Raw genomic sequence first — 26,420 nt, forward strand, 5'->3', positions numbered from 1 at the left:
GTGCTATTGTAAATATGTCCGTACTCGCGAGTGTCCGTAAAGTGAAGGTCTGTGTAGCGGGGTATGCCTGTATACACATATTCATGAACACGGCAAAAAAAATGCATGATGGACCTCCACACCATTATTAACACGGAAGTGATGAAAGTTCAGGAAAACTACCCCTGCAAAAGGCATCCTGTGCTTTAAGTCTCTGAAACAAGGGAGTACCCAGGAGCTGAAATGAATACAATTCAGCTACAGAAACCCCCTGCTTCCCACACATAAACAAATGGGACACAAAAAAATAAAATCAAATAAATAGCAGGAGGGACTGCTCCTATACAAATAATAACAGTCTAGAAAATGGCATGAAGAAAAAAAAAAAGGGTAATGAGCATGGAGTGTTGATTTAAAGGTGTGCTGCCTGCTAACAAAGTACAAACATCTGGTGTAAATAAAGCTGGACTCATGAATGAATAAATACATATGGGAATCAGATTAACAGTGAAGGTCTCCAACTGAAGTAAAGACTACAGATTGAGAGATCCAAAGACACCTGCACAAGAACAGCTGCCCGCTTCAGTGACTGGCACAAGCACACCACCTGCTTTACACCCACTGCTCAAAAATGAACTGAGAAACAAGCACAAACATCTCCCACTTCTGGGCTCACTCAATGCACAATGCATGTCTATTTGTGTTCGTTTTACATATTGGGGCTAATTCCGTGTGTGTCCAGTTGGCCGATTGTCCTGTGATCTAATATTGAATTACCCACATTGTCTTGCCATGGCAGCCAATTCTAATTCTGGACATGTTGGGAAATAGAGATATTCCCGCAACCCACAATTTTTTTTCACATTGTTTAAACCGGGGTGTTCTCCTGATCTCGACTGTGCTATTTTACTGGTTCCTGAGATACCTGCAATTTTAGGTGACAGTAGACCAAGGCTGACCAACAACAGATCAGGTTTTCAGGATATCCCTGCATCAGCACAGGTGGCTCAATCAGTGGCTCAGTCACAGGCACCTTTTTGTTGTCATCAACACTTACAAGGACATTGAGGTGGCAGAAGCAAGACAAAGGGAATGACAGTAAGGTAACGTATATCAATGGGAAGAAAGTTCTGTCGATTTTCATCTGTCAAACTCCTGTTAAGAGTCAAACTACTGGTCTCAGTTTTTGGCTAAGAAATGTAAATTTAGTTCAGATTAAAAGCCCAGAAACCACGAATACCAACTTCAAAAAGGAAAGAATCCTCTTTTAGTGGCTAGTTTCTGGGTACACTGGCACATACGGTGTGTGCAGGAAACTACAGCAATAGTAAGGTCACTCAAATATGATGAATACGCTCCCCTGCTACGTCCAGAACATTATTACTCTGTTCCAGAAGTAGTTACTTTTGTGCACGGAGACTACTTATCTGTGCAATTGAAATGTCAACAGCTAGGAACGACCTTGCTTTCTTTCCCATAACCAACACTCCACACGTGGCACTTTCATGTCCCTTGCGATATTGCATCAGTTTATATTTACCCTTCAGTTACACTTTAGAAAAGGGGTATTTCAAGTAATTTTCGCACCATGACACTTCCCACATGAAGGTCCAAAGCAAAAATGGATGCGTTATTTAAGAGTTCATAAACTTAGCCAGTCAGGGGGGGGGGGGGGAGAGGGTGTGTGTGTGTGTGTGTGTGTGTGTGTGTGTGTGTGTGTGTGTGTGTGTGTGTGTGTGTGTGTGTGTGTGTGTGTGTGTGTGTGTGTGTGTGTGTGTGTGTGTGTGTGTGTGTGTGTGTGTGTGTGTGTATTTTTTTTTTTCACAAATGTCCTCTTTTTTTCATCCTGACTGCATTCCAATACTCATTTGCTTTCTGCATTGGAGAAATACAGGGGTAAAATATGCCCCCATATTTTATACAAAAGAAAATACAGAGGGGCCTGCAACATATAGCACTAGTTTTCTTTCACTAGTTGTCAGGGACATGCACAATTATTGGCAGGCATACTTCTGAAAACAAGGTGGAGTGATGGAAACAAGCAAGACAGTAGAAAGCAATGGAAGGGACACAATATCTTTATTTTAATAACAGCACACTACTTTTCATTAAAAAAATAAACATAAAAACCCAGCCCATTGAATATAATGCTAAAGGCTTTATTGATACTGTATATACTGTAAGTAGATATTGGCTGTATTTAATGAGTGTGGAGTGCTTTGGTTTTCTGTGAATATATCAATTGAGTTTGAAGACAGCATTTAAGAGACACCCATTCACTTAGCCGACTACGTTTACTTCACTGCAATAGCTGTTGCTTATGCAACACATTCTTTATCAATAAACCTATGGCTTAAATCTACTGATTTAAAAACATTAAACCTGCTTTCATTAAGGAAAGAGTGAAGAAGTCATTCCAAACCATGGCTGAGTTATAAAGTCATTCTCTGAATGTTCCCAACAGCAGCTGCTTCCAAGAGTCTCCTCAACTATTTGTTTAAGTCAGTATTTTTGCAGAACAGAATACTGCTGGTACATTGGGGGCGGAGAGAGGAGGGGGTGGATAGTGTGTGTATTTCCTTCCTCATTGGGCACATAGGAGAGTCCTTCAAATGTATGAGATCTTTTATTTTGCTGTTTTCTTAGAGACCGTTCTGAATCACTAGTCAAGAATAAGAAGTTATAAATATTTCTGCGGAAAATATCTTTTTAGGTACCCGTTTAGATTATTTAAAATACATTTTATAATTACTAATGCATTATATTGCAGTTTATTAAATTTTAGAGGGTGACCTAGAATTTCAACTGCATGAACCATATTTAGAAGGACCATAGCCAAGAAGGGCTACTCAACAAGACACCTTACTGCCCATTCACTTGAACAGGTTTTAGGGGGCCATATTGCCTAAGCCTTGCTTGAAGGTGTTTTATGGAGTAGCATGACTCAGTAAAAGTGGCTCATAATTAGGGATTACGGTTTTAGGTTTTAACCAAAAAACAGAAAAAACATCTTGTACTTCCAGTTACAACGGATCAGAACCGGAAACGAAGCATCATTTCTTATCGAATTATACCTCTTGCAGCAACCCAGCCACAGACAGGATACAAAAAAAAGTAGGGCAATAAAGAAAATGTACAGATAAGCACCAAAGTTCAAACGCGTGCCCATTTTTTTCCATTGTTAAAACTGATTTTTTTTAAAGATGAAAAAGAAACACTAGGGGGAAAGAAATAAACACAGATTTAACAAAAAAAATAAACACAAAACCAGAAGCCCTGCTCATAATCCTCCGGCAGCTTCATTGCGATTTCCAAGAGGCTGCACAATTTGTACAAGAGCATATTTGCGAAGCGTAAGTAACATAATACTGAATGTGTAAGTACCCAACAATAAAGCTCTGAAAGATTGCTGCTCCTAATGTCACAGTGGATTAGATAGTTTACAGTTTGCCAAATATAGGACTTCATACAACACATCCAAGCTGTTGTGGAGATGTATTCCTTCTACTAGAGAAGACACCAGCTCCACTCCAGTGAACCAGACCCAAATCTTCTCCAGCACAGAGAAGTAAATAGCATAGTAAATATGGGACTAGTGTTGTTGACTTTATTACCTCACCGACACAGGTCCCAAACCTCAGCTTGTTCCCCCCCAGAAGTCAAAGTGTGCTTTGGGCGTACGATGTGATGACGTCATGACAGGGAAGTAACTTCTGCTTGTTCGATACTAAATGTGGTGTTCCAGACCGTGGCGTTCTTATATGTATTATGTGTGATGTGCTTGATCTCAGACGCTACTACAGGGCTGAATCAGAGTATTTAACTGTATTCAAAAGCAACAATAGTATCCACATGTGTGCTAACAGTTCATGATTTGCGGCCAGTCTTGATACTAGCAAAGGTCTGTATTAGATGGCACAAATAGTGGCACGTACACGAAAAGTTTCAACAGCTTGTTACCAGCTTATGAGTTGCAGTTTATATTTGGCATTATGGAAAATAGGCTACATTGCTTGAAGGCGTCTCATTTATAGCTATTTAGCTGCACAAAGCATAACAGATATCTGACATCAGTTCTTTCTGTGAATACATACATTTTGCATCTGTGCAATGAGACTACCAGTTAAACCCTTGACTATATTTATTAAATAGGTATTGTGCTTAAGGCATTGCAATCAAGCTATTAATATATGGCTGTATAAAGCTTTGCTTACAATCTATAAATCACCCTGAAATCAGTTCAAGCTGAATGATCAGTGTCTATGCTATTGGAGTGCTGCTAGCTTACATGTCTATTGTTATACTCTGAACAGCCACCAAGCTGCATTATTTGCCTTTTTTGCACTTATGCTATTTGTGACTATATATGCCATGCAGCTTTGGCAAAGTCTTTTTTTCAGATTTAGGTTGTATTTGAGTATGGTTATGAGCATATTAATGTGTCAATCTAGCCACTAGCTCATGTGTATATTGAAGGTAATAACATCAGATGCCCGAGTTCAGATTTAAATAATCAGAGTGATTCCCAATTACAAGGATCATTGGACTGTGGCACCTCCATGGTGCAACTCTGTTTAAGGACATCAAGGCATACCGTTCTCTTACATAGAGATTCTTCCTATGGATACACAATCAACTATACCGTTGACCATACCACACACCCACCAATAGACTACCCGCAATGTTGTAATACCTCATTATAAATATTACGTATAGGTCATCACATTGTGGAGATTAGCTTAAAATTAATTTTTTGAGTAATAATTAGCAGTGATGTTAGAGCTGCGTCATGCTCCACATGACTTTCATATCTAGCTTCTAGCATTATATCTCCACTGCACCTCAACATTCTACACCCCAGCATTTATGCAATATCGTCATCTTCTACAGCGCATCCACTCATGTATCATATGGAGATTAGTATAAATTTATGATGAGGAGTAATTATTGGCAGTGATGTTAGAGCTGCGTCACTCTTCATGTGACTTTCATATTTAGTATATAGTCTCCATATCTCCATTTTGTTCATATATTTTGTACAATAAGACATCACTGTTCCATTGGATTATTACCCAATAATAAACGGTTCTGTACCATCACACATTAACACTATAACAGCAGAAATAATTGCACTTCACACCCTGTCAGTTTATTTGTTTATTTTTAAACATACACTTATGTAAAATGTATTGTCGTGTGTATACATATATATTACAATTGTAGAATTAAAAGTTAAGTTTTAACCGCCTGAGAGTGCACCACTCAAATGTGCTTCTTTTTGGGACAACAGTTATCTCTTCTCAACTGTCGTCCTTTTTGATAAACCAACATTATCTTAGCACATAGGTAGCACCAGTTGCCAATCTTGGCAACATAGGCAAATCCATATACCTAATATTGATTTAATTTGGTGAGCGTTGTGATACCCTTTCCCAACAATAAAGCTCTGAAAGATTGCTGCTCCTAATGTCACAGTGGATTAGATAGTTTACAGTTTGCCAAATATAGGACTTCATACAACACATCCAAGCTGTTGTGAAGATGTATTCCTTCTACTAGAGAAGACACCAGCTCCACTCCAGTGAACCAGACCCAAATCTTCTCCAGCACAGAGAAGTAAATAGCATAGTAAATAGGGGACTAGTGCTGTTGACTTTATTACCTCACCGACACAGGTCCCAAACCTCAGCTTGTTCCCCCCAGAAGTCAAAGTGTGCCTGGTGCGTTAACTAAACAAATGCAGCGTGAGAACGTAACGCACAAGAATCAAAAATACTGTATATGTCAGCCATAGCTCCACCACAACTATTCCGCTTTGTACAAAACTTTAGAGCTCGCGCACCGTGTAAGAAGTCTGTTACTAAACATAATCAACTAAAATGTACTTTTCTTACAAATTGCCTTTCAATAATAAACCCATACGTGTATTCCCAAACTTATGTTTGGGGGGGGGGGGGGAAGTGGAGGAGAACTCAAATTTCTTTTTTTTGTAAAGAAATCATTTTTTTATGAATCGTAAACGAGCAGAGATTTGTATTGCAGGCTTTAGCAAAAACGCCAACTAAGGAGCTCTGTGGCTGTATGTGTAACCGGAGACAGGGAAATAGACCTTTATAAGATTAGGGAGTTCCAGTGGGCTCAGAAGTACACCTCAGCGTGCTAAGGGTTAACATTTGCTTGTACTTTGTGGAATGTCAACCCCACCCACTGGAATGTTAATGAGCCAAGAGGACACAAAGAACTTTTGTTCACAGCTGCATTGAATCTCAACCACCCCAGTGTACGTCTCGTTGCCCCAAAGGCGGACAGCCTTTGGCGCAGCCAAAGGGTGTGAGCCATTTGCTGCCGTTCGCTGATTTGAAATAGAGCAGCTTTAACATCAGAAAATCACAAGCCCTTTATCCCCTTTACCCAATTTTCCAACTCTATCTGTCCATGAAATATCCGTGAATTGACTGTATAACCCTGTTCTTTTAGTGTAACCATGTTTTTTTATAACTCTGTGCCCAGGACATACTTGAAAACGAGAGGTAACTCTCAATGTATTACTTCCTGGTAAAACATTTTTATAAATAAAAATAAATAAAGTGCAAGGTCTTTGCCTTGAACCAGAACTACTGCGCGGTCATCATAAAGGAGAAATGTGCACAGCAGATGTAACAAACCCAAAAACTGAACGGTTACATAATAAGGTTAGGTCATTTCAACACCTGACTCACTCTTATTTCACTCGTAAAGAAACACTACCGGTTCTTTGCGAGTAATATAATCATGTTCTATTTACTAAGGGAGAGGCGGCAATCTTAATTGTCATTAATGTCAAGATTTACTAAGGCTTTGTTTTCTTCATGAAAAGGCTCTCTTTCCAAAACTGTGTGCAATGCAATAAGGAGATGTATACCATAAGCAAAAGTTTGTTCTCTAACAAAAAGGGTACGCCAACATCTGTCAAATCTGCCATTAACACCAGCATCAGAAAAGTCAATACAGTATGCTCTTACTCTTTGAAGTCAGGGTTTTCTCCCATTAGCTATGTCTTTTTGGCCTAGGACAACATCATTGCACATAGTGGACCGTGTTAAAATATAGGCAGAGTCAAACTATTACGCTGAAAGCATATTAAAACTGTATACAATTACAATTTGTTTTTGGTCAAGTTCTATATTTAAACTACAACATAAATCATCTGACTAGAAAATATACTGGCTAGAAAATATACCTTTATTATGCAACCACAAGTAAAATAATGGGTGTTAAAACCCATTATTTTACTTGTGGTTGCATAATAAAGATTATTTTTAACTACTACATTTATCACCAGAGGGTGAGCCTGAGTGCTACACTTGGGTTCCTTTTCTACCAGCCTCATATATAATATTGCCCAAGAGCACCGCTCACTATCACTACCGTGGCAGCAGCAGCAGGGGCTCCCCTATTTTTTCACATAGAAAATATACCTGTACACAAGTGGCCGGGGAAACTGACAAACTAGAAATTTACCTCTGTATAGCAGGTGAGTTGTGGCTCCTGCATGCATGTATGTATGCATGTATGTATGCATGTATGCATGTATGTATGTATGTATGTATGCATGTATGTATGTATGTGTTGTAAACTGAAGCAGAGGTTCCAAACTGGTCATTGAAGACCTTGGTGGCACGTCCCAGGAGCTCTCCATTTGCACTTCTGTCAGATCAATACATGGCCCTTCTATCACTACTGAAAGCTGTCGTCAGATCAGAGATGATAAAATCCCGTGTGCTAAAATGTTGCATCTGACGCCTATGCCGAGTGCAGTACTGACTGATAGTCAATCACCACTGGGACTGGGACTGGCAACACTGCACCCAATAATGCTTTGCTAGCGCATGCTCAAAGTTTGATTGGGCGTACGGTTATCGGTTGTGGTGGCGACTGACAGGTGGGTCAGCAATGCGTCGCTTATTCGGGCACGTGGGGGGTAGGGGAGATGAGCAGGGTTAAGCATTACAGAACACTGCCCACCCCAGCAGGATCAATCAATCCTGCCAATGACAGCCAGCCTTTGGCTAGGGGGCAGGAGGGACAGTGTGTCAGATAAACCCTGACACTGAGCCACCAACAGGGGGGAAAGCCAGGGCAGCTCCTTCTCCCCCTCACCCCCCTAAGTGAAAGTACAGGGGTCTTCCAAATCATTCATAACATAAGTCATTTTCAATAAACAGAATTTTGAACCCCCTGGACTAAACCTTATAAGGTTCTTAATAGAGGAGTACACAAACAGGATGCTGAAATCTACTGCATCCAGATGGCGGCAGTGAGCCTGAAACCCCTGCGAACTGGGGACTTTCTGGCTCACTGCCTCTATCTGGATGCAGTAGATTTCAGAGTTATTTTTGTGTATACCTCTTCTCTAGTGCACCAATCAGACCTTTCCCTATCTAGAAGTGCTGGTATCAACCTTTGTTTTTGCTCTTAATAGCGCAGTCCTATGTCGGATACCTGCACAAGTTGGAAGGCAGTCAAAGCTGAGAGAAAATAATTAAAGGCCCCACGTTAACTTGAGACATTTTATTAAAATGAAAGTATAGACCACACAAGTTTAGAAACTGAAACTGACAGCTGATCAACGTGGCAAATGTAGGCAGCCCGTGGCGAAACTCAAGTCTCCGTGCACTGCAGTACTTTGCAAGAGAGCTGAAGAGTGAGAAGCGACGCTACAGCACAAAAGGGAACATCACACCGATCATCGAGGCAGCTATGGAGAAAGTGGACAGAAGACGACTTTTGTGTAACATTCTATGCTACAAGCAGCTAGTCTGGGACCATTTAAAAAACTTAAGTACAAACCTGTACAACAATTAAAAAATGAGTAGTATGGTTATAGGGCGAGCATAACAATCTACTGCTCTCCGAAACAGTGGATGATCCATTAGACTGCGTTACTACCCACTTGCTTCCACCTCTTCACTGCCACAGAGACCACTGCAACTCTGACAGCAAAGGGGTCAAAAGTCATCAACGTTTACATTAGAAACCTTTTCGCGCCAAAAGATTTTGACCTTGTCAGAGAGGGTTATTTACCAAAAAGTCTCCTGGCTGCAAAATAAATGCATTCGTTTTATCAAAGAAAAATATCTTATTGATCTTAAAAAGGAATCTTATCTTCTACAAAGTAGTACTGTTTTGACAGTAGTTTTGCAGCCAAGATCCCCTACACCCGCTCCTTGAATTTGTATGCGATAACTTATGCGACTATCACATTAGATGTTTTATTATATTTTTGCCACCGTCATTAATCTCCCATTACACTAACAAGCAGAAAGAGTTGGCACTTTGATACAGGACAATCAAGACGCTAAGATTTCATATAAAGCATCACAAACGTAAACCATCATCGGTTCATCTTGTTCGGATTCTGATTAAACAAACGGAATAATCAAATCGGTGCATGCGACAATGTTGCCGCTGGTGACTGAAAATGGAATAAGCCTTTGTGATACGTGGCACTGGAGCACTTGAACATTAATAATGCAACATCAACCTCCGCTGTTCTCTCTCACACATTTGTAGATAGGATTGTAGCTGAACCTTTCAGATCAATGACCTTGTTCATGCATGCGCTTTCCAAATGTCACCATGTGAAGCACAGGAGTGAAGCTCAGTAATAGCGTTTTGTGTGTGGTTACGGGTTTCAGCAAACATTTCCTGCTCAAACGGCAGAAGGATATTGCAAAACCAAAAACAATACAAATCCTTTCCTATGCTCGGCAGCTAACCAGGAAGCAAATACATCTCAAGCAGATTTTGGCCTCCCGGGTGAAGTGGGACAGCTCATTATTTATCAGCCTTTATTTGTTTCTGTATAAATAAATAACCTGATTGTTAAGAAGCCACATAAAAGGGCCTTTTGCCGTGTATATAAATCCTTGTCCTGTGCAGTGTATATAAAATGCAGTATCAAGAAGGATTTTTTGGTTAATCCAAGGATTATCCAGGTTGCAGGACTTCTGCCATTTTAAGGTGGTTTCCCTTTAAACATTCACTATCAACGCAGAAGTTGTATATTTGGTCTATTGCAGTGGTTTTCAACCGGGGTTCGCCGAGAACCCCTCAGGGGTTCCGCGGCCACCCTGGGGGAGAGATGGGACAACCCGTGAACCAAATGAGGAAGATTCCGACACTGGAAATATAGGTGAACACAAACAAGACACCAGTACAGTTGTGTAGATTAATACTTAGGCCTGGGACATAGTGTAGTGAAGAGCGCTGAACAGCGCTGACGCTCATGCTCACCTGCTCACGCAGGAGATTTTTCTTGTCCCTGCATGAGCGTCAGCGAGCGCACTTGTGTGCAGGGTGGGAGCCGGGCGGGAGCCGGGCATGGAAGCGGGCCGGGAGGCGGGGCTAGGGCGCCACGTCACGGACTGCCATTGGCTTCTGGCAGTCACGTGACCGGCCCTGCGCTTGCATGAGCGGCAAAATTTAAACTTGCCTGTCTCCTGCATTTCCACACGCCTCCGCACGCCTGCGGAAGCGCCGTCTAAAGCCGCGCTGATAGGGATAATGTTTCCCCTCAGCGCGCCTCAGCACGGCTTCAGTCTCTATGGACTAAGCCTAAAATATAAACAGCACCAAGCATAAAATATCCCTATACTTCTCAAAGACTTTATTCTGACTACACCAAAAGGGGCCATTTTTTGCCGATAATCCCCACAGACTTCAATAGAGACTGTGTGTGATGAGTTAGAGAGAGATGTATAGATACTGTATATACAGGGCTCGACAAATTATAAAAAAAATGCTACTCCCCGCTGCAAAAATAAATTAATCACACTGTACAACCGAGCGTGCACTCCCTCTCTCACCCCCTATTTCTCCTCATCCTCTCTCACCCGTCTCCTTCGCCTCTCCATCGCCCTCCCCTCTTCCACCCCTCTCCCTCTCACCTACCTGGCTTCGGTGGAGGACAGCGGGCGGCGGAAGCAGCAGAAAAGGAGGACTACGGGAGAGTAGTAGTAGAGGTGTACAGCGCAGCGGAAGGGGACTGAGGAGGAAGACTGTGCGCGGCAAGGGAAGAGAACTGTGAAAAATATCAGCGCAGCAGGAGCAGCACAGGAGGGCTGCCGGGGAGGAGCGCACCTCAGCGGTCCGACCCGGAAGGTGGGACCGCTGAGGCGCGAACTTTCCTGGCAGTCCTTCTGTGCGGCTCCTGCTGCGCTGACATGGTCTGCAGTTCTCTTCACCTGCCGCAACGCTGTCCTCCTCCTCCTCCGCTCCTGTGGTCTTCCTCAGTCGTCTTCCACCGTGCCGACCACTTCATCTGCTGCTCCACTCCTGTAGTCCCCCTCTTCTGCAGCCACCTCCGCCGCTTCCAAATTTGCCAGCTGGTAATTTCAACTCGCCACAGGCGAGCGGGTTTGTCAAGGTGTGTGTGTGAAAATAAATTACAAAAAATTGTCATGTGTATTACTGCTGTGAGGCGCTATGTACATTAATGGCGCTATATATATCTTCATAAGTGTCCCATTTAAGTGACAAAGGGTCCCACGTCATTTTACAAGCCCCTTTTGACCCTATCCATTGTGTACCTCCAGATCTAAAGGGCTAACCATGAAAAAAATTAACTCAGAGGCCCCTCTTACTATGATTAATATACTACCCAGAGGGGATTTCCAAAAGCCAGCTCATATGTGCGCGCTAGAGCAGGTGGCCTGGTTTCGCTTCTAACTTATTTTAGAGACTTGTGCAAACCACAAATATACAGTAAGAAGTGCTTTTCCCCAGGGTCACACAGCAACTAATATTATATAGTCACAACATGGATCACAGCACCAGGAAAATATAACTTGTACAAACACCGGTCAGACAACAGAAGTGACAACCTTACACAGACATTGTCTGGTACTTCCCAATTGTTAACAACACAGCCCAGAAACAAAACAAAACACACTGATCTAAAAATCTCACAGCAGACACACAAACATCACACAATAACTACACAAAAAGCTCACTCATGACATCAAAGTCCCCCCCCCCCCCCCACAAATTGAACATTGGACAAAAAAAAAATCATTTATGATCCTCACATCAACATCATACAGTCACTGACAAAAACACAACCGTGATATCTTCACACATACAAGAAACATACAAAATCAAGAGATGCACAATACAATCATTACACAATGGCACAAGCATCAACAACAATATATTAATTACACTAGCATTACACAATAACACACCCATGACACAAACAGGATGCAGGCAACACAAACCCAGGAGACAAAAACACACATTCATAACATTATAATCACACACTCAGGACACAATCCGAACAATATCACAACCATGACAATCCTATGACACATAATGACGCAATCATAACACACTGAACAACAATCAGTCACAACAGTGCATCGCAATGACACAATCATGACAGCATCACACAACAGTGACATCATCCTGCACCTCACACACTCGGGGCCCGGTCATGAGGACACAATCCCCGCCGCACGGGTGATGCCGCCGGCCTCCCCGTGTTACCCCGGCCTCCTCCTCCCCTCCCCGTGTTACCCGGGCCTCCCTCCCGTGTTACCCCGGCCTCTCCCCCTCGTTACCCGGGCTCTTCAGGTTGTATCGGGTCTCCATATCTCCGTGACAGTGGCGGCCTCCCCCGGGGACACGCCCATCCTGCCTCACGTGTCACCAGAATGGCACGCCCCAGCGTGGGCGGGGACAGGAGGTGACACGTCACAGCGTGGGCGGGGACAGGAGGCGTCACGTCACAGCGTGGGCGGGGACAGGACGTGCCACGTCACAGTGAAGGAGAGGGGAAGCAAAGCAATGCAGCAGTATTGGCAGCTGTTGTTCTTACATGTCAGTGTCACCTGATCCAGTCCTGTGTGTGTCAGCCTCAGGCGCACACATCCTTGGACTCCTTGTCACTAAGTGCTTTAACTGGACAGGAAGCCACAGAGATGTCAGCTTCCAGTATGCCCAAACTCGGATATCTGACTCCTGAATTGTTACTGGCAATGCGTTCAGACTCCATAGAAGTGTACGGGCCCTCTTAGGCCGCGCTTATAGTGTCGGCTACAGCGACGGCGCACAGCACCAAAGCAAGTAGATGTAATCCGTCGCGTGCACCTATAATGGGCGCGACACAGCGACCAAAATCGCCGAAGTTAATAGATTTTGATATTTACCGCGACGGCCACACCATGTGACTGCAATAAGCCAATCACATAGCCTCTGCCTGACGTCACCGACCCTTGCAGCCAGCAACACTTAGGCTGCGGTCCCAGTAATGTCTGTGACGCGTCCGGCGGCGGGGGGGAGGGGGGCGGCGCATGCACAGTGCTAACTGCGGTCTGACGGAGAGAGGGAGCTTGCGACGGGAGGGGGCGTGGTCGGGGATTTGCGGGGGCGTGGCCATTCCGTCACGCGGCAAGTTTGCCCTCATTGGGTGAACCGCCGGTGGGGGCGTGGCCACGCCTCCGTCGCAGGGTTTGAACTCAATTTCATTGAGTTGGAAAAAACCCTGCAGCACGGCGCGGCTGCACCTTCAGCGGGAAGGTGCGTACTGTGCTCTCCCCCATTGAGGGGCGCTGCTTACACGCACAGCGCACGCCGAGCCGTGCGCTGTGGCAGTGACTGGGACCGCAGCCTTAATTCCAATTTATGCAACAGCAACGTCACCGGTCGTCTCACCGTCAATGTAAATACAATAGGGGTGCCCCACTACAGCTTAATAAATTGATGAACGGAAAAGGGGAGAATGAGGGGTGCTGATGGGTAAGTTAAATGTGATAAACTGAAAAGGAAAAGAAAACCAACTAATAGCACTCGTGCTCCCTAAACTGAATGATTTGGTATGTAATTTAAAATGAATCTTTAATAATCATAAATACTAAAATAATGGTGATTAAAATAAACACAATGGACACACATTAATGATCCCATTGTGGCGGGGAAGGGGTTAACTGGGCTTATAATAAAGTTCAGGCCCACTTGGTTAACCCTGACCCGTGTGTTAAGGTCTTAGAGTGTCAGCTCTGGGACCCAGATGTCAAAAATGTATTACTGCAACTGTATACTGATTTTGCGACATGAAAGAATGATGTGATTTTATTTCCTTTCCGGGGATGCTGGGATCGGGAGATTTCTAGGCTGTAAGTTTCAGGCTGGGTTTGGTGAAGAAAGTCTTTGCAGAATGTGTCTATGTAGAGGGGTTCCGGGTTATGGGATATCCCAAAAGTTGTATATGGAGATTGAGTGATATCCTCTGATACAGCTAAGCGCATTACTCCGCCAACCATGTACCATGAAAACGCTCTTACAACTCACTGACAGAGTCCCTGCTGCAGCATCTTACAGACAAGGTAAATGGGTATGAAGGGGTTAAAAGATATCTGCAGGTATACACAGTCCTTAGTATAGCATGGGGCTCCCCAGTATAGCAGAGGTACCCCCATACTGTACATGCCCAGGTATCCTGAGCCTAGAATAGGGGTTCAGGAAGGTGCTCACGCTAAGGTTATGAAGCTGAGCAGATTTGCAGCGTTTAAAAGTATGTTTCTAATGTGTGCCAGGAATGAGGCTAGTGATTTGTAGGGGATATACACTCACTCCATGCATGACACCAGAATAGGAACTCATAACATTTTGCATGCAGCAGACAGGACACCACATCTTTTATTAAACGGGAATAGTTTAATATGTATAGATATTGCTGACCAGTATATGAGCTGAGGGCTTTCTAAGTTATAGACTCTGGAAGGCACAGATGGTTACCAGGCTTGGCTCCGGTGTGTCTGTCCAGGGGCTATACTTGAAAGGGCTCAGAGATGCCTAGGTGTGATGCCATATGGGCCCTGCCATTATTATAGAGCATCCGTATCCTGGCATGAAACAAGGCAACCTAACACCCTTTGCTAAACAGCCAACCGCTGTGGAGCTTCGCACCGTGGTGGGGCAGAGGGGGATATTTCACCTGCCCGGGGAAAAGGCTCAGGGGTGGGAAACCCTGTATGAGTGTTTTAGATTGGTCGCTAGGCGGTTGCTAAGGTTTTTTGATTGGGCTGCAGGTTTTCTGGGACCTGGACACCAGAGGTTTAAAAAGCCCTGACACAGGTCTGATTCTTCTGTTCTAAGAGTTCCATCTAAGAGTTTCATCAGTTCCATCTTGTGTGATTCACCTGAGATTCAGTCCCATTGGAGAAATTCCAGCTCTGAGTAAATCGTCTAAATTTCTCAGAGGATAAGTGACCGCATTTTTCAACAGCCAGAGGCCAGAGGAATGAAAAGTGGCCTGGAATATTTTGCTGTGTTTTTGCAATTAGGAAAGATTAGTTTTGTTATCCCAGTTTTTCAAAGTAAGTGTGTCTTTTTACTGTAATTTTGTGTAACATAGTTGTGTGCGTTCATTAGGTGAATAAACGCAATTTATTTTTATCTCTCTGCTTGCTCAATCAATGATCCCGGTAATTAAAAGTTGTAATAAGCTGGTTCTATCGTGACACCCATGTCGAGTGCATATGGCACTCTGGATCAACAATGTTAAAATAGATAATTGAGTTTGATTGGATCAATTAACTGATAGGGGTCTGATATGCATATCTCCCTTGCAAAATGGTGTTACTAGGTATATAGGGGTGGAGAAGGGGCTGTGAGTGAACACATGTGTAATGCTGCTCTGGGAGCACTTAATTAATCAATAACTCAATTATGGGGGTGTACCAGACAATGATGTAATGAGTTACATCTGTGACAGTAAGAAGCAAGCTGTAAGGCTGAGTCCCCAGTGCGTTTTGTGGCGGGGGCGGGTGGCGGCGCGTGCACAGCGCTAACTGCGGTCTCCAGGAGAGGGAAGCTTGCGACGGGAGGGGGTGTGGTCGGAGATTTGCGGGGGCGTGGCCATTACGTCACGCGACTGGTTCGCCCTCATTGGGTGAACCGCCGGTGGGGGCGTGGCCACGCCTCCGGCGCAAGGTTTGAACTCAATTTGATTGAGTTGTAAAAACCTTTACGGCGCGGCTGCACCGTCAGCGTGACGGTGTCTTCTGGGCCCAGCCCCATTGAGGGGCGGTGCTTACACGCACAGCGCACACCCCGCCGTGCGCACAGGCAGTTACTGGGACCGCAGCCTTATGCTGCACCTAAGAAGTCTGACTTCCCAAGGTTTGGTGCAAATAGTAACACAAAGAACACCCACTATACCTTAGTGTCAACACCTATCTCTGCTCAGAGAAACATCAACTGAATAGTGATACAGTGTAGCAAAGAACAGCCACAGTTGCAGAAATACACACTAAAGCTACAATGAAATGTCTGGAGTGTGATGTGGTTGAAAGCTGATACTTAGCCTATTCGTATATATAGGCTGCTATTACCAGGACAGTGAGAAGTATATAATCTAAACTATCCCTAAAGCCTATATCAATAAATGGGCTCCAACCATCCTAAGTAGATATGTACAGTATCAATAGAGGCTGCTATTAGTAAAACAGCTTCTCCGGAAATGGAACCTAACTTGCTCCAATAATAGTTAGTATGCGGTGTGGTAGTTTGTATACCTGTTGCCCATGTTAATGAATGGGCACAAACTGCTAAATAGATATGTACAGTATCAATAAGGCTGCTTTTAGTAAAACAGCTTATCTGGAGATGGAGCCTAACTTGCTCCAATAGTACTTAGTATGCGGTGTGGTAATGTGTATACCTAATGCCCATATTAATGAGTGGGCTCAAACCGCTAAGTACTGTATGATATCTAGATTGAAAGTAAGCTGAGCCCCATATTAATGAATGGTAACAGCTGAATACAGTGATGTCAACTCTAATACCTAGTAAACTCGTGAGGAGACTTCTTCTATCCCTGTGGATAACAGCTGCAGTCTTCCTTGAGCAGGAGCAGGAACAGGCGGCTAATCCTTGTGCGAACTGAATACTGCCATGTGTCAGCGGTCCCAGTGCGTGCATGTAGTGAAACTAGCCGACGCGCGTTTCGCGTATTGAAACGCTTTCTCAAGGCTTCAGCAAGTGAGGGAGGGGAGTCCCATAGACAGGGGGCGTGTTATATAGTGGTGTCTCACAATCTCATTGGTCCAAATACTCCCTTTGTTTGCCACAATATGTGATGGTCTCAGTGAGCTCAGCTGAGACCATAGCAAATGGGATGACACTTAGTTTTATATGTGGCAAATAGCAAGTACAATCAGGTGAATGCACATAAAATATAATGTGTCCTAGTACATTACAGGCATACCCCGCATTAACGTACGCAATGGGACCGGAGCATGTATGTAAAGTGAAAATGTACTTAAAGTGAAGCACTCCCTTTTTTCCACTTTACAATGCATGTACTGTACTGCAATCATCATATACATGCAGAACTGATGTAAATAATGCATTTGTAACCAAAATAAATACAGTAGGCTTTATTGAAATAAAATCTTTAATGTCAGCTGATTTTTCTTATGTGCTGACAGATACAACATGGATGAATGGAAAATTATTTTAAAAATATGTAGGAAGGATGAAGGAGAGGGCATATCTTCTACTGTACAGTATTTTTCCTGAAAGGGCATGAAGGTGAGGTGCATTTATTTGACTGACTGATATATTTTTGGGACTTATTTTTTGTGACTTTGGTGAAAACAGTACAGTACAATACTGTACAGTACAGTGTTTTACAAAGCTGTGCTTGCTTAGGCCGCGCGTATAGTGCCCGCGACCGGCGACCTCACCCATCCCCGCTAGCGAAAGTTATATTTCGCTTTGCGGCGGCATCGCAGACTCCCGGACATTTGATTTGTTCAGGGGCTGTCACATGAGGTGACAGCCCCTGAAAATCAAATATTCCCGGCTTCCAAAGTCCGCTCCGTCGCATTGCCGCTCTCGCGCTTACTATAAGCGCACGCGGCGGCAATGTGTTTGTTTTTGGGCGGCATCGCCGGCACTATACGCACGGCCTTACTCAGGTCCTTGATCAGCTTGGCTTACACGCACGCACTCCCTCAGTCACACAATCTCTCACGCACTCCCTCAGTCACACAATCTCTCACGCACTCCCTCTGTCACACAATCTCTCACGCACTCCCTCAGTCACACAATCTCTCACGCACTCCCTCAGTCACACAATCTCTCACGCACTCCCTCTGTCACACAATCTCTCACGCACTCCCTCTGTCACACAATCTCTCACGCACTCCCTCAGTCACACAATCTCTCACGCACTCCCTCAGTCACACAATCTCTCACGCACTCCCTCAGTCACACAATCTCTCACGCACTCCCTCAGTCACACAATCTCTCACGCACTCCCTCAGTCACACAATCTCTCACGCACTCTAACTCAGTCACGCACGCACTCTCACTCAGTCACGCATGCACACGCACTTAGTCACGCAGTCGCACACGCACACGCACTCAGTCGCACACGCACACGCACTCAGTCGCACACACACACGCACTCAGTCGCACACGCACTCAGTCACGCACGCACTCAGTCACGCACGTGCACGCACTCAGACACACACTCAGACACACACACTCAGACAGTCAGACACACACACTCAGACAGACACACACACACAATGAGACAGACACCCACACACTCAGACAGACAAACACACACACACTCAGACAGACACACACACTCAGACAGGCACACACACTCAGACAGACACACACTCAGACAGGCACACACACACACAGACAGACACACACACTCAGACAGACACACACACACTCAGACAGACACACACACACACTCAGACAGACACAGAAACACACACACAGACAGACACAGACACACACACAAGCACAGAATACAGCAGAAGAGCACCTCCTCCTCCCCCGTAGCCTGCAACTCACATGCAAAGTTCTGTTCTACAGCAGCAGCAGCAGACTAGATCGAGCTTTGAGGAGGGAGGAGGGAGGAGAACGGAGGGAGAAGAGCCAGGAGCTGCAGTGCGGGCGGAATCACTGCTATAGCTGCTGATTGATCGCGCGCCCGATCTCCCCGTTCCCCCTTACCCCTTACCTGCACTCCCACTCAGTTAGGGACCACAATGAAGGAGGTTGCAGTATTGATGAGGTGCGCACGCACGCATGCCGCACCCTGTCGCGAAGCATGCGTACGTACACAGGGGTATGGTGTAACTAAAAATAAATGTACGTACTTGCGATTGTACATAAAGCGGGTGTACGTAAAGCGGGGTATGCCTGTATAAAGGTCTGTTATATCGTACGACCTCTATGTATTAAGAATATTGTTGAAATGAATGAGCAGGTCTCAAGTGCATAATAAAGTGCTCAAAATAAAAATTATCAGGCAGCAGAGAGATATGACTACCTCCCACAGTTGTAACAGGGTGAGAAGTAGATGTTACTTTAGATATTTAGTGATCACAATGGCCCATCTGATTGTGGGGAATGATAATAAGGGTTGTCAGTCAGAGTAGCCGTCTATTGGGTACAGAACTTCCACTAATTGTATTTAATATAATATCATATAGTAGTTGAGATATAGTATTGGCAGAATTTTAGAACCCCCCCATAACAGGTAATAACAAAAATGTTAGGCTGTTAATGTTAATTGACATTGTTATTTCCTTTAAGGAGTATGAGAGAGAAAGAAAGAGGAGGCCACCGCGCTGGATGTGACACATAAATGACCTAATGAATTGATGGTAAGTAAAACAGACCCCATGTACTTATATGAAAGAAGTAAATAGGAAACCTTCATTAAGGCTGTTAGGTGAAAGTGTTTTCAGTGTATAAATCCACTTTAAGAGAGATAGAAAGGTTGCGCCAAAAAAGTCTTACTGTACAGTTCGTAACTTCAGTCCTTCACACAATACAGTTCCGCTGCCCGAGTCTCTCAGAGGTGATTCGCCTACCTCTGTATAGATGTGTGGAAAGGGGAGGGATCCTCAGGCGCGTTGTTCTGCTTGTGGCTCCAGGACATATATGAACGTAGAAAATAAAAAAGAGGGGGGGAGGGGACCATAATGAGGAAAAATTCAACACACATAGATACCTTAATTCTCTTTAAGGGGGTAAATAATAGATAGAGGAGGAGACACACTCACGTTAGGTGTCTGCTCTTGGTCAGATGATTATTCCTCTGGGGGGAGGGTGGGTTGGGGGAGAGGGGGAGCCCCCTGATGATTCCTCAGAGAATAGGGAAAAAAGGGGTAAAAATATATAGTGTAAAAACGTTTATTAACATAAGAAAAATAGAGATTAAAAACTCACAAGCGGCCAAATATTATTGGCATAGGGAGGAGATATATGCAGACTCCACAGAGCGTTCCTCTCAACGACGGTTTTTGGTCATCACAGGCCACCGTAGTGAGGAAGTTGATTTTTCCAATTCTGGCCAGCATCTCGCCAGGAGCGCATGCGCGACGGAACGGGGGCTGTGTAAGGTGTGTGCAAAGAGGAAAGCAGACGGAGGAGGACCCAGCTCGTGCACGGGCTTATGGAGACTTCCCTTGCTGCTTGCTGAACTCCACGCACTAGCCAAAGACTCTACCAGTTGGAAACCAGGCTACGCAAGACAACCCATCGTTGAGAGGAACGCTCTGTGGAGTCTGGATATATCTCCTCCCTATGCCAATAATATTTGGCCGCTTGTGAGTTTTTAATCTCTATTTTTCTCTTGCTGAGTGTTGAGTCACCCTGCCGGGAATGAAAGAAATAGTCCACTGCAAAGAATGTTTTTTTTCTGCAAGTAAAAAAGTATGCCTATTATCTAGGGAGCAAAACAGACACCCAAAGAGTGAAGTGTGAATGCCATAATACCCAAAGATGAGACTGAAAATTACTGAACTCAGGCAGAAAACCAAATTCTGTTGCTGAAGCGGGGAGATTGCACCCTGCAAGAAAATGGTGTAAAGCAAATAGACTTTTTTACCTAGCAACTGCACAACTTGTACACCTGACAAAAGAAAATGCATGCACAGTACTGCTGATATTGAAAAAAATTTATCCAAGAAAGAAAACTCTACAGAGATGCCTGTGAAAGCTACGACCTCTACAAGCAAAATATACCCACCTGTAGGACTACCACAATTGGGGGTTCTAGCAAATACAGTGGCAACAGCTGCAATAGCGCCTCCTGAGGTCAGGAAGAAAATTACACCTGATAGCCTAAAAATGGAGGACAAGATGCAGCGTTCCTGTAATGAACCCTACCCCACGGAAGAGTGGCCCTTCCAGTCCAATAAAGAGGAAGACATCTCTTACGGGGAACCCGAACCAAGTCACACCCACAAAACACCCCAAGAATGGTGGGGGTGCCTGAACTTGGCACGAACAGAAAAGACTGCTCCCTTTGATGACCAATATGATCAGCAGGAGAAAGAGCGGGAGCAGCGGATCACCGAATATTTCTGTCAGCTAAAGCAGCTGCAAGAAAAGCCTGGCGTATATAATGAAGCTGCTAAAATTTCAAACGAAGATGGAGACCCCAATATCCCTGAAGGGACGGTGTCATCCAAATCAAAAAGGAAGAAAAAGAAAAAGAAAAGCGGTTCTTCACTTACCGTGGAAGTAACAGATACGTCCGCAGATCCTGTGGAGGAAAAGGGGGACCGAATTGCCCTGCAGCCTAGAAAAAATGGAGAATTCGTCCCACGGTTAACCAAATATCCAGAGGGCCCAAGGCAGAAATCGTGTACCCCAAAGAAGTGTCTGTCCGGTGCCAACAGTGAGGAGCCCTCAACCAGTCATCCCAGGGAAGTGGAGCCGGAACCAGTGAGTGACGATCCCTTGACCAGCCCTGAAGACGCCCTAAAAATTGCCAGGCATGACTGGGATCTGCTCTGTGAAGAATTACAAAGGAAGGAGATATATCCAGACTCCACAGAGCGTTCCTCTCAACGACGGTTTTAGGTCATCACAGGCCACCATAGTGAGGAAGTTGATTTTTCCAATTCTGGCCAGCATCTCGCCGGGAGCGCATGCGCATGCGTGACGGAACAGGGGCTGTGTAAGGTGTGTGCAAAGAGGAAAGCAGACGGAGGAGGACCCAGCTCGTGCACGGGCTTATGGAGACTTCCCTTGCCGCTTGCTGAACTCCACGCACTAGCCAAAGACTCTACCAGTTGGAAACCAGGCTACGCAAGACAACCCATCGTTGAGAGGAACGCTCTGTGGAGTCTGGATATATCTCCTCCCTATGCCAATAATATTTGGCCGCTTGTGAGTTTTTAATCTCTATTTTTCTTATGTTAATAAACGTTTTTACACTATATATTTTTACCCCTTTTTTCCCTATTCTCTGAGGAATCATCAGGGGGCTCCCCCTCTCCCCCAACCCACCCTCCCCCCAGAGGAGTAATCATCTGACCAAGAGCAGACACCTAACGTGAGTGTGTCTCCTCCTCTATCTATTATTTACCCCCTTAAAGAGAATTAAGGTATTTATGTGTGTTGAATTTTTCCTCATTGTGGTCCCCCCCTCTTTTTTATTTTCTACGTTCATATATGTCCTGGAACCACAAGCAGAACAACGCGCCTGAGGATCCCTCCCCTTTCCTTTCTATAAATCCACTTTGCCTCTTTTTGCAAGAGGACTGTGTCCCAGTCACCTAGTCTTGGACCGCTTGAGAGTTGATCTATGCCAACAAATTTAATAGATGTAAGGGCCCCACGGTGGCAGTTGTTGCGGATGGTACGGAAATGTTCCAATACCCTTAATTTCAGTAGGCGTCTTGTTGTGCCCACATAGATCTTTCCGCATGTGCACACTCCCTGGTTGATGACACCTGAGCTGAGACAGTTAATGAACTTACGGATCTGGTATGATTTTGAATTATCCCAATTTGCATCTATTACAACCAAAAGATCCCAAAGGTTTGGGCGGGAGCCATGTTCTAGGTTGAATATCATTGATGTGGCTGTGGACTAATAGATCTCTGATGAAAGAAAAACTGTTAGAGGAAGAGCATGGCAGTGTAATCTGTATTTACAGTACAGTGCCTGCCTCAATACCATTACCAGTACAGTCCAACCTACCCCGAAAATGAGATAAACCTAAATCCCAACTACCTGCCTCCACCTGAGTACTTGCCACAATACCATTACCAGTACGGGCCAACCAACTCTGAAAACAAATGAAGATGAAGGGAAGCAAAGGATGCACAGCAACTGAACGGTTATTTGGAAAAAATGTATAGGGCAAACTCCAAAATAAAATCGAGGGTATTTATTAAAAATGACCCACACATGGGTGTATAACAGCCGCACCAACGCGTTGCATCATTGCGGACTTTTGGCGCGAATATGGGCTATATCTGGCAGAAGGTACGTGTTTCATTATACACCTTGATAAAGTCGTTGGACGAAACGCGTTGGTGCGGCTGTTATACACCCATGTGTGGATCCATTTAATAAATACCCTCGATTTTATTTTGGAGTTTGCCCTATACATTATTTCCAAATAACCATCCAGTTGCTGTGCATCCTTTGCTTCCCTTCATCTCCATTGTTTCAAAATATCAGGAGTGCACGCAGAGGAACCTTCATCCGGCTTTGGCGCTTCAGATTCTAGGATACCCCCAGGGCAAGTAATGGGCATTAGCCCTCATGTTATTACTTGATACCCCTATGGGGATGTGTAACAGGGGACTTATCCCTGTTCAGGTAATGTGCCTCTAATCCAGCAGTGTGGTGGTTAACTGCTGGTAGTCAATTAACAAAACACCACCTGCCTGATTAGATGGTTTAGAAAGCCTGTCTTTTAAAACAGGAAGAGAGAACTCATTAGCTGTGACTGAGAGCTGAACTTGGGAGAGAGAGCAGAGATTGTCTTTGACTCTCACAACAGTCTTGAGCCCTGCCAGAAGAAACAGCAGAGCTGCTTACAAGACACAGGGAAAACTTCTAAACCTGTATGCTGACCAACCCTGGAGACAAGGGAGCTGAAGCAGGAACAGTGAAGATTTTCCCTCCAAACCACAAGGGGAAGACTTTCATTCTTAAAAGACTGCTTATATCGGCTTATTGCATGCTATGTGTTTGGGGCTGCGAGAACTGCTTGACTAAGGGAGATGTGAATTCTTGCATAGTGTTTCATGTGTTTCACTAGAAATACTCCCAAGTGAATAGAAGCTTTGTTCCCCCCCTGTGTTTGGATGAATTTCCTGATGAAAAGGAAAAGGCACAATAAAGCCTTATTATAATTTCACATTATAAACGACTCCAAGTGTGTACCTCTGTGAACGTCCGTCTACAGGATGTTTATATACTAAGGGTGGGATGTGCAATATTGACCATCTTTTGCAGTAGTCAGGCAGACTGACCGCTAGGTCTTTATTTTTGCCTCCCCTTATATGATGATGCTATATATATGAGCCTATGAACTAAATACAGTGTTCCTATTTCTGGACTATCTTTTTCAATTACAAAGATGTATGTGTGCACACACGGTATTTGAGCATCGCTCTACCCACTTTTCTTCTGAAAACAAATGAACCTACATCCCAAGTACATGACCAACTTGAACATATACATACAGCACACCCCTTGAATCAACAATGGGTCACTGCCACCCAATTTTCAAGGTGTATAATCAAGTTAATTATAAATGTACTCAAGTTTACATACAGTATTGTACAACCGTGCGGTTGAACTGTCATTCCCAAATTACCGGCATATGTGTTGCATAGACCATGCATGCTCCTACATAAAAAAAGACCTGCATATGCGTTCCATAGACCACGCATGCACCTACATTAAAAGACCCACATATTAATTCCATAGACCATGCATGCGCATACTGTACTTTAAGCATTTAATAATTTCTTGTTTATTAAAAGGGTACAGTAAATTATCTCACAATTATTTTACATAATCGTCAAATCGACAGCCACAAGAAGAAGATGTTGATGGAAGTCTACAAACTAGTATAATTTAGAACCTTTTTAATACTGTTGAATATATATATACAGTGGTCGACAAATCACCCAAAAATCTACTGCCGAACAAAAAAATCTACTCGCCCCCAGTCCCGCCCCAGGCCAGCTTTTTTAACAAAAAAAAAAATAATTTCCTAGTAAGAACAACATTAGTTTTTGACATAAGTTTATTTATTGTAGTACATTATACTACAATTAGTCCTTGTTACGTGTGTGTGTGTGTGTATATGTCGGATTTAGAAAAAAAAGCCAGATGTGAATGACTAGTTCCCTGAACCCCATAACTTGTGCCTGGACGACCCCGCTTCACAATATCTAATGCAGCAATCCCACCTGGGATCTTATCTGATCCGCAGTCCCTCAATGTCCAGGTACCCGCATTCCTGCAATGTTATACATTGGAGGGGATGTGTTCCCTACCTGTCTTCTGGGTTAGAGGGGATTCCAATGTCTTCCGTGTGAAGCTCGAGAGTCAGATCTGGAAGAAAGCAGTATACAGTAGGTTATTTCGGTGTAGTATAGGGCAGTTAAGATATATAGGGTAAATAAGAGATCCAGAGTGTGGGTGAGAGAGAGAGAGAGAGAGAGAGAGAGAGTGTGGGTGAGAGAGAGACAAAGACAGATACACAGAGACAAAGACAGACACACAGAGAGAGACAAAGACAGACACACAGAGAGAGACAAAGACAGACACACAGAGAGAGACAAAGATAGACACACAGACACAGACACACAGAGAGAGACACACAGACACACAGAGAGACAGACACAGAGAGACAGACACACAGAGAGACAGACACACACACACACAGAGAGACAGACACACACACACACAGAGAGACAGACACACACACACAGAGAGACAGACACACACACACACAGAGACAGACACACACACACAGAGAGACAGACACACACACACAGAGAGACAGACACACACACACACAGAGACAGACACACACACAGAGAGACAGACACACACACACACACACACACAGACAGACAGACACACACACACACACAGAGAGACAGACACACACACACACAGAGACAGACACACACACACAGAGAGACAGACACACACACACACACACACACACAGAGAGAGACAGACACACACACACACACACACACACAGAGACAGACACACACACACACACAGAGAGACAGACACACACACACAGACACACACACACACACACACACACACACAGAGACAGACACACACACACAGAGACAGACACACACACACACACACAGAGAGAGACAAACACACACACACACACACACACACAGAGAGACAGACACACACACACACACACACACACACACACACACACACACAGAGAGACACACACACACAGAGAGAGAGACACACACACACAGAGAGAGAGAGACACACACACAGAGAGAGAGACACACACACAGAGAGAGAGACACACACACAGAGAGAGAGACACACACACAGAGAGAGAGACACACAGAGAGAGAGACACACAGAGAGAGACACACAGAGAGAATGAGAGAGCA

The 26,420-nt window shown here is 44.3% G+C and overlaps 1 protein-coding gene across 1 annotated transcript in view; it reads right to left on the reverse strand.

Moving 5' to 3' along the window:
- The window catches only part of UBE2J1 (ubiquitin conjugating enzyme E2 J1), a 48,356-nt gene extending 35,652 nt beyond the window's left edge, over positions 1-12,704 (reverse strand). The window contains exon 1 of the mRNA XM_075597444.1: positions 12,579-12,704. Coding sequence (XP_075453559.1) covers positions 12,579-12,609 — 31 coding nt within the window. The 5' untranslated portion in view covers positions 12,610-12,704. The remainder of the gene's footprint in view (positions 1-12,578) is intronic.
- Between the last annotated feature and the right edge of the window lie 13,716 nt (positions 12,705-26,420).

The sequence above is a fragment of the Ascaphus truei genome, chromosome 4 (assembly GCF_040206685.1).
Source record: "Ascaphus truei isolate aAscTru1 chromosome 4, aAscTru1.hap1, whole genome shotgun sequence".
Lineage (NCBI taxonomy): Eukaryota > Metazoa > Chordata > Amphibia > Anura > Ascaphidae > Ascaphus > Ascaphus truei.